Raw genomic sequence first — 13,789 nt, forward strand, 5'->3', positions numbered from 1 at the left:
CAAACAGTAGGATATGTAACAAGGTTCATTATGATACCACTCATGATGTTATTCCTTTAACCCGTTCTGTGTATTTCACTAATATGCATGTAACTCTGATATAACATATAAATACTACTATATTTCGACATAACTGACTATGTGTTGCAACTACCAATAATGTGTACTATTTTATAAGTATGCGTGTTTGTGCAAATGTATGGTAAAAGACCAATTACTGTTGCTGCCACGTGCAGTGGATGCGTACGCCCTTTCACGCCGTAGCGTGCCCTTGTACGACATAGCGTACCGTACGCATCTTTTCAGACAAAGACAACCAAGTTTGCTAGACTTTAATTGAAATGACTTTATCCAATTTGCTGACTTTGACAATATCATAGCTAGTATATTCTAGATGTTCAATCTCATGGTTAGTTTTTAAACCAGACAACCAATCTGGTGGAAAGTATATGAAGCAGACCTCCAATCTGGTGCCTGATGTTTAAAGCAGATGTAATCTGTTGGCTAGTGCATAAAAGAGACTTCCAATTGGTTGATAATTGTATAGCACACCTCCAATGTGGTGGCCAGTCTATAAAGCAGACTTCAATTCTGACAGCTAGCCTTTAAAGTAGATCTCCAATCTGAGGTTTAATATATTAAGCAAAATTCCAATCCGGTGGCTAGTTTATGAAGCAGATCTGGTGGCTAGTATATAGCAGGTTTATAATCTGGTGGCTCTTGTATAAATCAGATATCCAATCTGGTGTCTAATATACAAACACTTCCAATCTGGTAGCTTGCCATGCTTCCCGACGATTCTTAATGTCGGTGGGGGCTACCGCTGGTGATAGCACTGTTATCATCCATAATAACCCCCGATGAATCGCTATCTCTAGCAAAAATACCCAATTTTCACCAGATAGGGCTTTTCATCATATAATTAATAGTCCCATTGGTTTCAGTTATTTGCAAATAAATAGTAATAGTACTATGTTCAATTTTTTTCATATGGAATGCCAGTGACTGTTTTCAAATTTAGCTTCACCTTGGTGCTACATATCCTGAAGTACTTTTTCCCTAGATAAAACAAGAAGCAGTGGTCACTAAAAATATTGTCAATATGAAGTGTGATTTTGTTTCATGAGAAATACCCCAGATGTGCATGTGCTTTCATGATATGGTGCTTTTACCTGACAAGCTTATATGCCAAAAAATAAAAATTATGAAGCACGGACACGTGAAGAACAAATTTATTCATCAACATAGAAAATGCAGTGAGCCAGCAAAAATAACCAACCAGTGGTCATTATTTTCCAGTACAATATTTATATATTTTTTATCTGCTTCAGCATCTTTAACTTTAGAACACATGAGAACTGTAGCACATTCTCAAAGAAATCAGTCACTTATTAAACACAATATAGCATGGTACATAATATATTGTAGCCCACTGGGGGGAAAAAATCCCAGAATTAATGTTGATGCATACATAAATATAATTATATACAGTACATCACAGATTTGCTTACTGTCTGTTAAGACATTATAATGGTATTACAAGCTTCTCAAGCGTGAAAGGCATTTAGTAAACTGTAGTCACACAGAAAGGAGAATTTTAAAGTGGTAAGAGTACCCTTTATTGTATCGGTTATAGGCTATATGGTTCAGAGGTGACTTAATTTGCCTTTTCGGAAACAATGTCTTTTTTACGGACATTTGGCTTGGCAAACTAGCAGAATCAGTATATGAGTACATAACGCCACAAGATGGTGGTAGTGGGAATTTGACGAAGGCAAAGTAGTTCCCCCCAGTTTTATCTAGCACCAACTTCAATGCACTGATGGTACCAAAGGTGAAAAAATAGCCCTATGGACAGGAGCCCGGGACACCTATTTATGTCATGGCAAGCAGGTGGGAAGGTGACAATGTATGGTGCAATGGGATAAGAAAATACAGAATATTAAAATGAACACATGCAATCACCAACTACTACTGTATGATCTTGTGTTGCATCATGGTTGTATAAAGCCACACACTTCCTTAAGGAAATATAGGGAAAAGGAGTTACTCCACAAGTTTGCTTGTATTAAGAACACTTAGGGATGTCTGAAATTTCATCCTCTGGTCTTGGGAGAATCCTTTTTTGCTTATCCCTCAGCATTGATCATTGTCTATGAACCAGAATATATATTGTTATATATATGGTGAAGGACAGTTATGGTTGCCAGCAGCTGACTGTCAACATTTTTACAATGATTATTACCACCAGTGGCTTCACAAAAGTGCCTGCTGCTGTGGCGGCTTAATATTGGTGGTGATAATGCTTCTTCCTTACAGTAGCCACACACAACCAACCCAACCGGCAGCAACAATTGTTATTCCACTACCCTATGTATCAAGTGTACCCCACACCTCTTAGATTGTAAGCTCATCTTTTCCTTCTGTTTCATGTCATTGTATGTTATTTATTGGTATCATGATTCGCTCAATGTACAGCGCTGCATAATATGTCAGTGCTTTCTAAATAAAGGATAATAATAATAGTAATATAAATGTATATATTTGTGAATGTGATAAAATCCTTTTTCATACAGGAGAAAACTAAAACATATTACCTGAAAAATATTTTGTTCTTTTGATAATAATCTAAATTTAATAAAATTGGAATTATACCTAAACACTTACATGCACCAGTATTAATAGTATTTCTCTATATCTGTAATACATATAAGATATTAATCTGTATGGACAGTTAATAAAATGTGATTTATTATCTAGGTATCATTTTCTATTTTAGTGATCTAATAACATCTGTAACAAGAAGAAAAGAATATAGCCATGACAGACCAGACATCTTTAATCAAGTATGGTCCCCCTGGCTCTTTAGAGAAAGCTGATATTGTCCTTCCTACACCTGGAAACCAACCATCAAACACTCAGACTTTACCCCTATCTTCTGAGCTATCGCCCCCTCTCAAAATGGACCATAGACCACTGAGTTCCATCCAAAACTGTCCTTAATGCCTATTCCGGGCTTCTCCGTCCCCAATCCAGTTGTATGATGTTGATGTTTAGGCAAAACTGTTTTATATATTTAGAACGAAGCATGGACTTTGTGTATGTTATTTTTCTTATTGTCTATACCGATTGTACTTACTACACGTGTCCGTTTCAAATAAGGAGTTAAAAAAGAAAAAGTAGAACAATATGTAAGCATGGTTTCATAGTTTGGATGATCCCACTCCATGGTCCCTGCCGCTATCTTCACAATGATCTTTATATACATGTAATCCAGCTGATTGTCATGTAAGCATGATTCTCTTTTCTACGTGGCAATACTGTTGTATTGAAACATGTCTCAATTGTTCAAATATTTGATAGGTCTCTAACTGTGGTTTTGGCATTTCCACCAGTGGGAACTATCACACTTTATTCATTTATATACTGGAATTAACAAGTGAGTACTAGGACTGACTCCTATTATATCGGACACCAGTCCTAATAACAAGGAGAAACCCATCTTGCGTGAAACAAAAAAATGGAAAAAAAATGAAAAAACGGCACTCTTAATGCAAGTTATAAAGTAGAAAATATTGCTAAGTAAATGGACTGCAATGTTATTGTTTAACAACAATTATATTGGGGTTATGTTTTAATTTGAAATTTTCTGCATTACAAAGAATTCATTAATGCTCCAGATCTAAAAAGAAAATATTTTCTTATATCACAAATTAGAGTTCAAATGCATTTTAACTAGAAACCACTAGTGTAGTCTATCAGATACAATGATACAGTATAGATGTACGTTGACCCCACTTCCTTTGGCATTGTGTAAGAAATCAAAGTGACAAGGCTGCCTAAGATCCAGGCTGGTTTCATATTTGTGACGTTCACATCATTTATCCATCTTCTATCTAAGAGCAAATAACTGAATATGCTTTCAAGTAAAACTTTCCATTGGGGAAAGTTTGTACAGTATTCACTTGGCAAATGACTTAATTTCTTGGCAGTCCTCATTCTCCTTATTATTATTGACTTTCAGATCACAATTGACATGACTTATAAAGTCTTATTTGTTATACAACCCTGTGTTTCTTTCACATATCATGGGTGTTTATAGACAAGAGGAACTTATTGCACTCACTTATTCCATCTAGCTGTCAATTTGGTCTCAATAAACAGTCTAGGCCAATTTTACCAATAATTCTGCTTATTAAACATAAACATAGTAATATAGGAAGAATAATGTAAAATATGTTTGTCACCAATGATTTTAATAACAGGGCATAGTAGTATTTTTAACTCATTAGTTTTCAAAATCTGCTCATACAAGCAATGAACGGCTGAATTAATGTATAATTTTCAGACACACGTATGCATCCAAACTGGACTGATCTGTCCTTTCAGTGGTCAAACGGCTGGATCTTATGTAAAGCAATAAATACAGGTCATCATCCGATACAATTTTCTGCCAATCCCGATCAGCACCTGAAAGCTCCACACATGCAGAGATTTACTGTCAGTTTAGTTTAAAACAACCTAATTGGTCATCACATTTGCTGCATGTGTGGCCAACATTAATAGAATACACTAAATATAATAAAAGGTCAAATGAGAGTATGTAACCACTGGTGGTATTAATCTGCCTGATCTGTACTTGTTTTATAGTAGCCCATGGAGGAGGGTGAAGTGGTACAGTCAAAGAAAAGCATCACTGATCCCTAGAATGAAACAGACTATCCTATTGGTGTTATATTTTAATATAGATATTGGGCTTTCTGGCAATTCATCCTTGTTACCAGTTATAAAAAAATTAAATGAGAGCCCATTAAATTTTTTGGGGCATCAATAAACCAAATCAATTAGCCACAGGGCTAACAAATGTTTTAAGCCTAATATGTATAAGTACATATAAATACATCTATATTTAATAAAGCATGCAACATCATTTTAGAGAAAAGGTAGGCCAAATGTTTCATTTATATTTTATTTGCTCATGAACCTGTCTTTTCAATTTGCATTAAGCAGTAATCGCGACATAATAAAATGCAAGTTTTCTGACCAGTGGAAAATGTCATGTGAATCTCTAATTATAACAAAGTCCTTCCACACAGAAACAACACCTTAGGTGTTGTAAATGTAACATTAATCACCATCTTTAGTATATATGACAGCTAAATCTTTTCAATACAGAATATCTCTTTGTACAAAACAGTAAACAAAACTATATCAAAATAATATGAAGTGCAACTATATGCAAAACACTGCATACAAAACAGTTTAGATTTGTACCTGTGCAGATAATTTAAGCATTTATATATCTATATAAATATATCTAAAATGTGATGAAGCAAGAAACATGGAACTTTTTATTTTTTAAAATGCAATTTACATTATACATGTTGCTAACATGAGTGCTTGTGGCTGTGACTATATGATTTCATAATGGAGAATACAATGTCATGTTCTGGGGACCACATGATAAATCGCCTACGGAGTTCCAGCTGTTGCTGTACTATGACTTTCAGAATCGGTAGTAGGGTCAGATTTATAGCTAAGCACTATCTATGTCAATAGATAACTCGCATTTGAAGACACCTGATCCACACTCATCACGCTTACTTTGTCTTTCATTTTTCTGTTTCACACTAACTTGGCCAATTTGTGTCCCTCCCTGACTATAGTATTACTAATTCCACCCACTTGGCAAAAAAAAAATCTAGCGTCCCACCTCCATTGGTAAACCTGCCTGTTAGAAAGTAGGATTGGCCTTCAGGTGCGTTGCCTATGACCACCCAGATTATAAATTCCACAATTATAATAAGATCATTGGCTGAATATTGTGGATGTATAGTACAGAAACAGCTCAAGTGCTGAAAGATAACACTCCGGATCTACTGTACAACTTCAATGTAAAAGTGCTCATCTTGGCCTTTTATAGTTGGTTCTGTCTTAGATTATTTTTCATCCTCTTGGAAATTTTTCTCTGGTTGGACATCTATGTCACCTTCCACTGTGTCAGTGTCTGCTTTACTTCCAACCCCATCATTAGCTGATTCTCCTTCAAAACACTGAGCCTTATCAATACATCCTGACTCTTCGCTGTTTATGATTTCTGTTACGTCTTCCACGTGTAGTGAGGAATTAGTATGAGTATCCAGTAAAAATGGGGACTCTTCAACCTCTTCTTTGTCAGGTTGGGTTATTACTTCCTCGTGTAGACCATCACTCTGGGGCAAGATATTACCATCTGTTTGATGGTTCCCATGTACTTCTGCTATATCATCACTTTTCATCTGCTCTTCATTTTTCTTATTTCTATCAGATTCTTTGTCTTTAGTATTAACTTTTCCTTTCCCTTTTTTTGAGTGCTTACTGTGCTTTTCATCTTTGGAAAACTTCCACTGAAACTGAAATGGACAAATAAAAACATTAATATTCATTGTATTAAACATTCTGCTATGTGCTTCAATCTAATCTTTGTATATTGCAGAAGAAAGACGTAAAATCAATTTACAATCTAGAATGACAATCTGCATGGCATATATATTAAAATACTCAAAAGGAAATGAAAGAAAAACTTTTGGAACTAATACATTTTCTTTATGCCATTCTTGCCCAATAAATATTGTAGTATTGAGACATGGTTCTAGTAAATGTGATTGCTTGGTTAGGCTAATGTTTTGATAAATCATTCACTGGGTAGCATCTGGGACACTACCATACGGTAAATAGATACAAATTAAACAACTACAGCCAGGTGCTACTCTATGTATCGTCAATATTAGGCCAGGTAATGAAAAGCAGCTCTAGTGAAAGGAGGACTGGCTCCCTTAAAATGTGAACAAACATAAGTAAAGAGTGCTAAACCAATACTGATAAAAAAAAACCATTGATACTAATAAGGATATTGCATTTTATGACACATTGACCTCTCTTTCAGAATCAGCCATTTTGCCCTTGTGTTATACATAAGTAGTTAAACCAGTTTTTAGGCTTAAGAGGCAGCCCACATTTACATATCAAATGCTGTGAGCCACATGACACAATGACCACTTCCTGTAACAGGGCTTGCTCTACCCATAGGACAGTTTTTTAAATATCTTTGTACAAAGCTCCTAGGTCTCTTACACACATTGGGGTCCACAGGTGAACATACAAGTATTCCCTATCCACCTTCCCTTTCTTCCCTTACTATGGACCTTTGTAACGGTTTTATGATTGATGCATAATAATTAGTGGAGTGTGAGGCAGCATCGAGAGCAGTTTGTGCCATTGCCTGGGTAAGAAGGCGAAGTTTGTGTATGCGTGGATAAGATTGTAGCTGTGAGACTGTATGTAATGGAGTTGGCAGTGTACAGTGCTGTGTTTGAATGGAATATGTATAGTTTGTGATGTATGTGAAATTGTGAAGGATTTGTCTTTGTGATTGTATGTGATATGAATAAAGTTACATGCATCGATATAGGACTGTGTGTACTAAATGGCAGGATTAATGCTGTAAATACTATAGATTTAATAGTCTGGTGAGGACGGTTTTATCTGGAAGATAGAAAACAAGGTAGCAGATGCCGTGCTGGATGCTGACGTATTGTGAGTCATCCTGCCCTACACATATGCATATGACATACTTGCCAACTTTTGTATTCTTTACCATCAGATACTTATTATTGAGAGTCTATTTGCTGATTCATATTCTGAATGAAGAATTTTTATGATTTAAATGTTGTAGTGGTTTACTTTCTGTTTGTTAAATAGATACAAATATGCAGAGCATCTATGATGAACGATAAATGTCCACATTTAATTAAAAACTTATAGGAACAAAAAGTTAAAAGCACACTACTGACAGAGAACACTAGGACAACTCTATTATATGAGTTGACCTTTATATAAAACCTAGCTTCCTTTTTTGTGTATCAAATGCATTCAAATATTAAATCTATTAATCCAGGTCCGAAAGTATTGTGAATTCTGGGAGTTAAAGACGTCTAGTGGCAAAAAATAGAACTGGCCAGAAAATTTACATTTAATGATAACATTCTGTTGGATACTTTGCTTTTTGTGTAGTGTATCTTGAAAAATATAGTGGATAAATTTATAGATTAGCCTTTTGACGATTAAACATGGTGCAGAAAAATATTGACTGCTACCAATGCACGTAAACATTTAAATCTTTAGTCATTAATAGTTACAAACCATCTGTCCGTATTAAACTTTTGGTTCTATAATGCATGTTTTGCTTATTCTTCTTTTTGTTTTCTCCATAGGGAGCACATATTTGTACAAGAATGAGAATGTATTGCAAAACAGTACATAAATAAATAATACTCTTTCTAGTTAATTATATATAAACAAAACATAAAGTAACAACTAACACTCAATGATTCAAACTGAATAAAAAATACAATGGGGCATATTCATTAGATTGTAAGCTCTCATGAACAGGGTCTTCTTTCATCCTGTCATCTTGTCTCTCTATGTCCTCATATCATGCTTCTTGTGTGCTCTGAATATTTCTGTACTATGTTTGTTATATTATTATGTTTTATGTATTTTGCTTAATTCCTGTATTAATGTATTATGCTTCTTGTATGGTCTGTATTATGCTTAGTTTTTTTCTGTGTATTTGCTTGTTATACTTGTAAGTCCTTTGTATTATGTTTCATTTCCCCAATGTACAGTGGTGCAGAATATAGTGGTACTTTATAAGTAAATAATAATAATAATAATAATAATAATAATAATGAGTAATATTAAATTCTGCCTCCAAGGTGGGGGGACAAGATTATTCATTGGTACCAAGAAATAAAAAAAAAAAAACTCATATAGTGATGTTTATTTACTAACATAGGGGAGAAAGTGCACAAGTGCTTTATCCTATAGTAATCTATCAGCACATAATGAGCAAACTCACAAAAGTACTGCATGTTAGTTCAGCCGGTTTCATGATGGAAATAATATTATAGCCTTCTTTGCCTATTGCCAAAAAATAAATGATCAGTATAGACATTTTCAATGGAAAAGAGATATGGATGCATTTAGCCTATTTATAAAATTGTGGAGTGTCTTTTAATGCTGTATATAAAACAGATCCACCTCCATCCAGCTCAGTCTAAGCAATTTCTATTACTTTCTATTAGGAAATTATTGGCACTGAAGTCAATGGAGCTAATAATAAAGTATATTATGATAACATTTAAATAAAAATTATATTTTTTTTCAATGAAATGCATTTATCATGATGTTATCAATGTCTACTGTACATAAAATGCATTTTTACAGTTGCGCCTGATTGCAAACACATGTTATAGCATGTATATCATCACTATCAATCGGCACTTACACCTGCCCTGCAGCTGGTGGAAGTGCTATACCAGAGAGATGCCCAGAGCTTGAATCAGCAGACGTTGCTGCACGCACTCCAGTTTGCCATGCCCCCCTTACTGTACACTGACTACCTGCATACGTCCATTCCCCTCCCTGTTCCTCCCATGAAATCATAGGCTGTTGTAAGTTTCCTTTGCACTGGAAGATGAATTGGATGTTCTTACGTTCACTGGCATATAGTCCGGTTCTGGGCATGCGCAGAACAATTTTACGCAAAATATGGCACATATCTACATTTAAGTTCCTTAATTAATCAGACCCTTAATGTCTATGTAATCTAAGTGAGGGATACATTGCCTCAAAGTCAATGAAGGAGAGTAAAGAACGTTACCTTTGGTTCTTTCTTCTTCATCTTATGGGGCAGCGCCGGTCTCTGCAGGAACACAATCTGCTTCGTAGTGACATTGCCATCCCTGGAAAAGAGATTCATGAAAAAGCATATTATCCGCCACCACAATGCTGAAGTCACACAACCTAACAATGTTTGCCATTGCACCCTGAATTTCCATTTATATGAGTCTGATTCTATGTGGAAATGGAATGACCAAAAATCAGGAAATTCACCACCAGGATATGCAATTTATCTCTAAAGTGTTTGTATAGATATATGACTGCCTATCTATTTAAATGTGAGATGCCATAATGTAACAAGTTGCCCTGAAAAAAAATCTTAATAAGCATAACCCATTTCTCTGACTGCCATGTCAAGTAGTACTCAAATATATAAATGGGATTTGACTGAAAAAGTATCAGCTTATTTCCTGCTTTGAAATTGTAATGTTTAGATCACCTCTCACATGTCATACAAACAGATCATACTTGATTACAAACTAAAATGAGATTGTGATGCACCGCTAAACCAAGAAACATGAATCTAACGCAGTCCACACACATCCAATATAAAGGTCAATTGCTCAAACTAAATAAACAACCTAAACATTTTTATTTTTAGCTCTTATTTTAAATTCCTTTTACTTTTAACTTTATTATTATTATTTCTTTGTTTCCCATTATGACAGTTGATTTTTCTCTTATTTTTAATCACGTTACATGTAATACTGTATTAATTGAAAATTTTATAAAAATGCAGGTAACATTGAAATGCAAATTACCAAATCATAGAAAATGTGTTAAATAGGGTTGCAAAAAAACCCCCTTTAACTTACACTAAAGACATTGATTGCATTATGCTATTGTTCTTAAAATCATATGTAAGATGACATAATTACTGATGCCACCGAATACATCATATGCAACATTACAAGCACTGCTTATATCTGTCAAAGAATAATAAAGCCTATTTAATGTTACACGTTTCCTACACAATGGAGGCAGCTATTTGCTGTGTTGAACCAATAACCACAGGGAAGCTATCAACTAGTTTGCTAGTAACATTGCTGAATCATGAGACATTCAATTATATCATTGGTGCCTATGGGTTTATTTATGACTCCAGTGCAGTAGCCCTCAACATAAAGAGGCACCACCGCAATTTACTATGTTGGGTCCGCTTTGCACCCCCAGGGTTTACCCCCATCCTCCAGAAAACAATTTCCCTATTCCCCGGCAGCCTAATGCTGTTGGAGAATGGAGAGAATGCTATGAGCATGCTCATAGCACTTTACTGGTGAGGGATCCAGCGATTGTGCAGAGGCTTCAGGTAGATGCCATCGAAATTGACCAGTGACTCCATCCAGAGATGACTTTACTTTCCTGCAAAAAGCTTAATAAATGTACAAATACTGGTGTCCCCATAGAGGTCCCCTTAAATAAACACCCTAGTGAGGTTATAGACTGGAATATCAATAAAATTGGTGTGTAGGTAGCAGGTCAGTCAGGACATAGGAAAGATTAGGCCCCATTTTGCAAAAATCGTAGCAAAATTACTACTTAATAAGTATTTTAATTGCATATCAAAACTTACTCAAAACTTACTCAGTTTTAATTTTTTATATTTAGATTATTATATGGTTCTTAGTTGTTGGATGATAAAATAGGTAAAGACATTTTTCAATTATTCTGTTTGAATATTTTAAAATCATTCTAATTTCATGCCACATTTTCCTTCATGATTTGTACCCAGTGGGCTACAGCAAAATCGGCAATTCTACAATAAGAAACTACTACAACGTGAACTCAATATTCTTCTCTGATGTTATTCAAATGCATCCAAGTCTAGGAGCTTCTCACTGTACTTACAGGGCTGGTTGTAAGAAGGATATTAAAAGCCTTACAAATGGTTAAAATAAAAAAAAACATTTTTATTATATATCTGTGGTCTGCTAATATGACATCAGGAAACATTGTATCAATGTGTATTTGAAGTATTTTACTCCAGCTTAAATTATAAATACCTCTGTATTGTGCAAACTTAAATAGCCAAACTTTTAAATGATTTTAATTAGAACAATAAACATTTTGATTAGACATGTCTGAACCTGATGGCTCCAGCCTGTCAGAAGGGTGCAGAGATTTGGCTGTGTAAACAGAAGGCCAGACGTTGGCCAAGATATATATTTGGAAGTCAGGCATTGTCTCCATATATGGTAGAGAAATTTTTTCTTACTTTTTCATGCTCTGTTTTCCTTGTTTGTCTAGTATGATGTGTTTTATGTTAACTCATATATTTGGTAGATTTTTTGCACTAATCATAAGGTTCACGCTTTGGCATATCTCCCAAATTTGTAATTTTGGACGTTCTAGACCACACCATTAGTCAGAAGGCCATGTCCCAATCTGATTGGTGGTTGACCAGACTATGCCTCCAAACTGTTATGCTCCATCCAGAGTCAGAACTAGCGAGCTGTGGGCCCCAGTGCAGGGAGGTGTGGAGGAGACAACTGGGGCCCTCAACCCGCTGCATGGCAGGTGCCCCATTATCTCCATGGGACCCGGTGCACGGCACCTGCCGCGTCATTGGAAGTTCCGTCATTGGTTCCAGCACTATACAGCCAAGCCTCAGCTTTTCCAACCACATATATCAAGAATCAATACATTTAAAATATTGGGTAAAGACTGCAGAATTCCAGAAGGCATATACCAGTGACAGCCAGGATCTTTTTGATATACCTGAATAACTACCAGTCTGCCCATCAGTAACCAGTCATCCGTTACTAGCTCTCAAGGAGAGGACTCATGGAACCCTCCTGTATACCATTCTTTCACTAACTAAACGTGAGCAGACGCTTCAAGATGGCACCTTCACATTACATACTTAAAAGTGTATACTTATACTTATATTTTTTAAACAAAAGTCAATGTTTCTTTTCATATTTTACAATACCACCATGATAACAAATACCCTGACAATTATTCCTTCTACTTACAGATGATAGGCTTTAATTTACCATGTCCTCATGCAGCCTACGGATGTTCCCGCAAGCTGACAACTCACAAATGAGTTTAATTTGACCTCTGTCTACCAAAAGCAAATGATTCACAGAAATTGTAATAAAATGCATCATTTTTATTCAGTAATAATTAGTTTTTCTTTTTCTTTTTTTGTACAGACTTAGTCACGAAGATAATATATTTTATGAAGTTACTGGTGTTTGGCATTTGTTTTACTTAGGATCAAGCCCTGGTAGTGAAAGTCCAAAATTGTGGTCTGCATTGTGTCCATACACTAACATGTGTGTCTGTGGGGGAAGTTACCAGCACCAAGATTTAAAGCACTTATTTAAATAAATGTGTCTTATTAAGGGGAAAATAGCTAAAAATGTACATTAATTTGGGGGTTTAGAGGAACTTGGGAGTAAGGGCCAAGCAGGGGACAATAAAAATAGTGCTGTCTAATTGCTGCTCAGTGTTAACGGCTGCACCACCAGCTAGACCCATCAGTGGCCAATTAGCAGCAGCAGACATACACCCACACAGCATGAATGACACTGAGTGACACTGGAGAACTGCTACCACTAAAGAAACTATGAGATACAGGAGGAGCTGGGACCAGTGGTCATGGCAGGTAAGGCTGTGGTGAACTCCAATGGCTTGAAGTGGTAAGATTCAGACAGATAATCTAATTTTCTGCCTGCCTCATGCTTTTGCAATGTTAGTCAAATGTAGCGAAGGTCAGTAACAGAATCAATCAACACATTCATTGGGACGCGGGACTGAGGAAATGAATCATAATAATCTGGCAAAGATGGCTGCCATAGAATATCCTTTTAAGGTTGAAGACAAGAAACAAGATGGTTCCTAGCAAGCCAACATTCGTCCTCTTGAATAATAGCAAAGTTGTCAAGCAAAGTCCATGCAGAGACCAGTGGTCAAGATAAAAATAAATGCATGATGTGGAATGAACTGCTGCAGTTTTAGGGTGATTGGAGGGTGACTAAAGGTACTGGTTTGACAATCTCATTTTCAACCACCATGGTGTGTATTTTGTAACTGTTAAGCCGCTCCTCCTCTGTCTCCC

At 35.7% G+C, this 13,789-nt stretch overlaps 1 protein-coding gene and 1 long non-coding RNA gene across 3 annotated transcripts in view; both read right to left on the bottom strand.

The window, feature by feature from the left end:
- Positions 1-1,216: 1,216 nt before the first annotated feature.
- The window catches only part of LOC142158401 (uncharacterized), a 604,325-nt gene continuing 591,752 nt past the window's right edge, over positions 1,217-13,789 (bottom strand). Inside the window, exon 2 of the long non-coding RNA XR_012692770.1 lies at positions 1,217-2,480. This is a non-coding gene — a long non-coding RNA (uncharacterized LOC142158401). The remainder of the gene's footprint in view (positions 2,481-13,789) is intronic.
- The window catches only part of RFTN1 (raftlin, lipid raft linker 1), a 283,814-nt gene continuing 274,978 nt past the window's right edge, over positions 4,954-13,789 (bottom strand). For both annotated transcript variants that reach the window (XM_075212313.1, XM_075212314.1), the window contains exons 9-10: positions 9,704-9,785; positions 4,954-6,392 (exon numbers count right to left, since the gene is read on the bottom strand). In XM_075212313.1, the coding sequence (XP_075068414.1) occupies positions 5,940-6,392; positions 9,704-9,785 (535 nt within the window). In that variant the 3' untranslated portion in view covers positions 4,954-5,939. The remainder of the gene's footprint in view (positions 6,393-9,703; positions 9,786-13,789) is intronic.

This window comes from Mixophyes fleayi, chromosome 5 (assembly GCF_038048845.1).
Source record: "Mixophyes fleayi isolate aMixFle1 chromosome 5, aMixFle1.hap1, whole genome shotgun sequence".
NCBI classification, from domain to species: Eukaryota; Metazoa; Chordata; class Amphibia; order Anura; family Limnodynastidae; genus Mixophyes; species Mixophyes fleayi.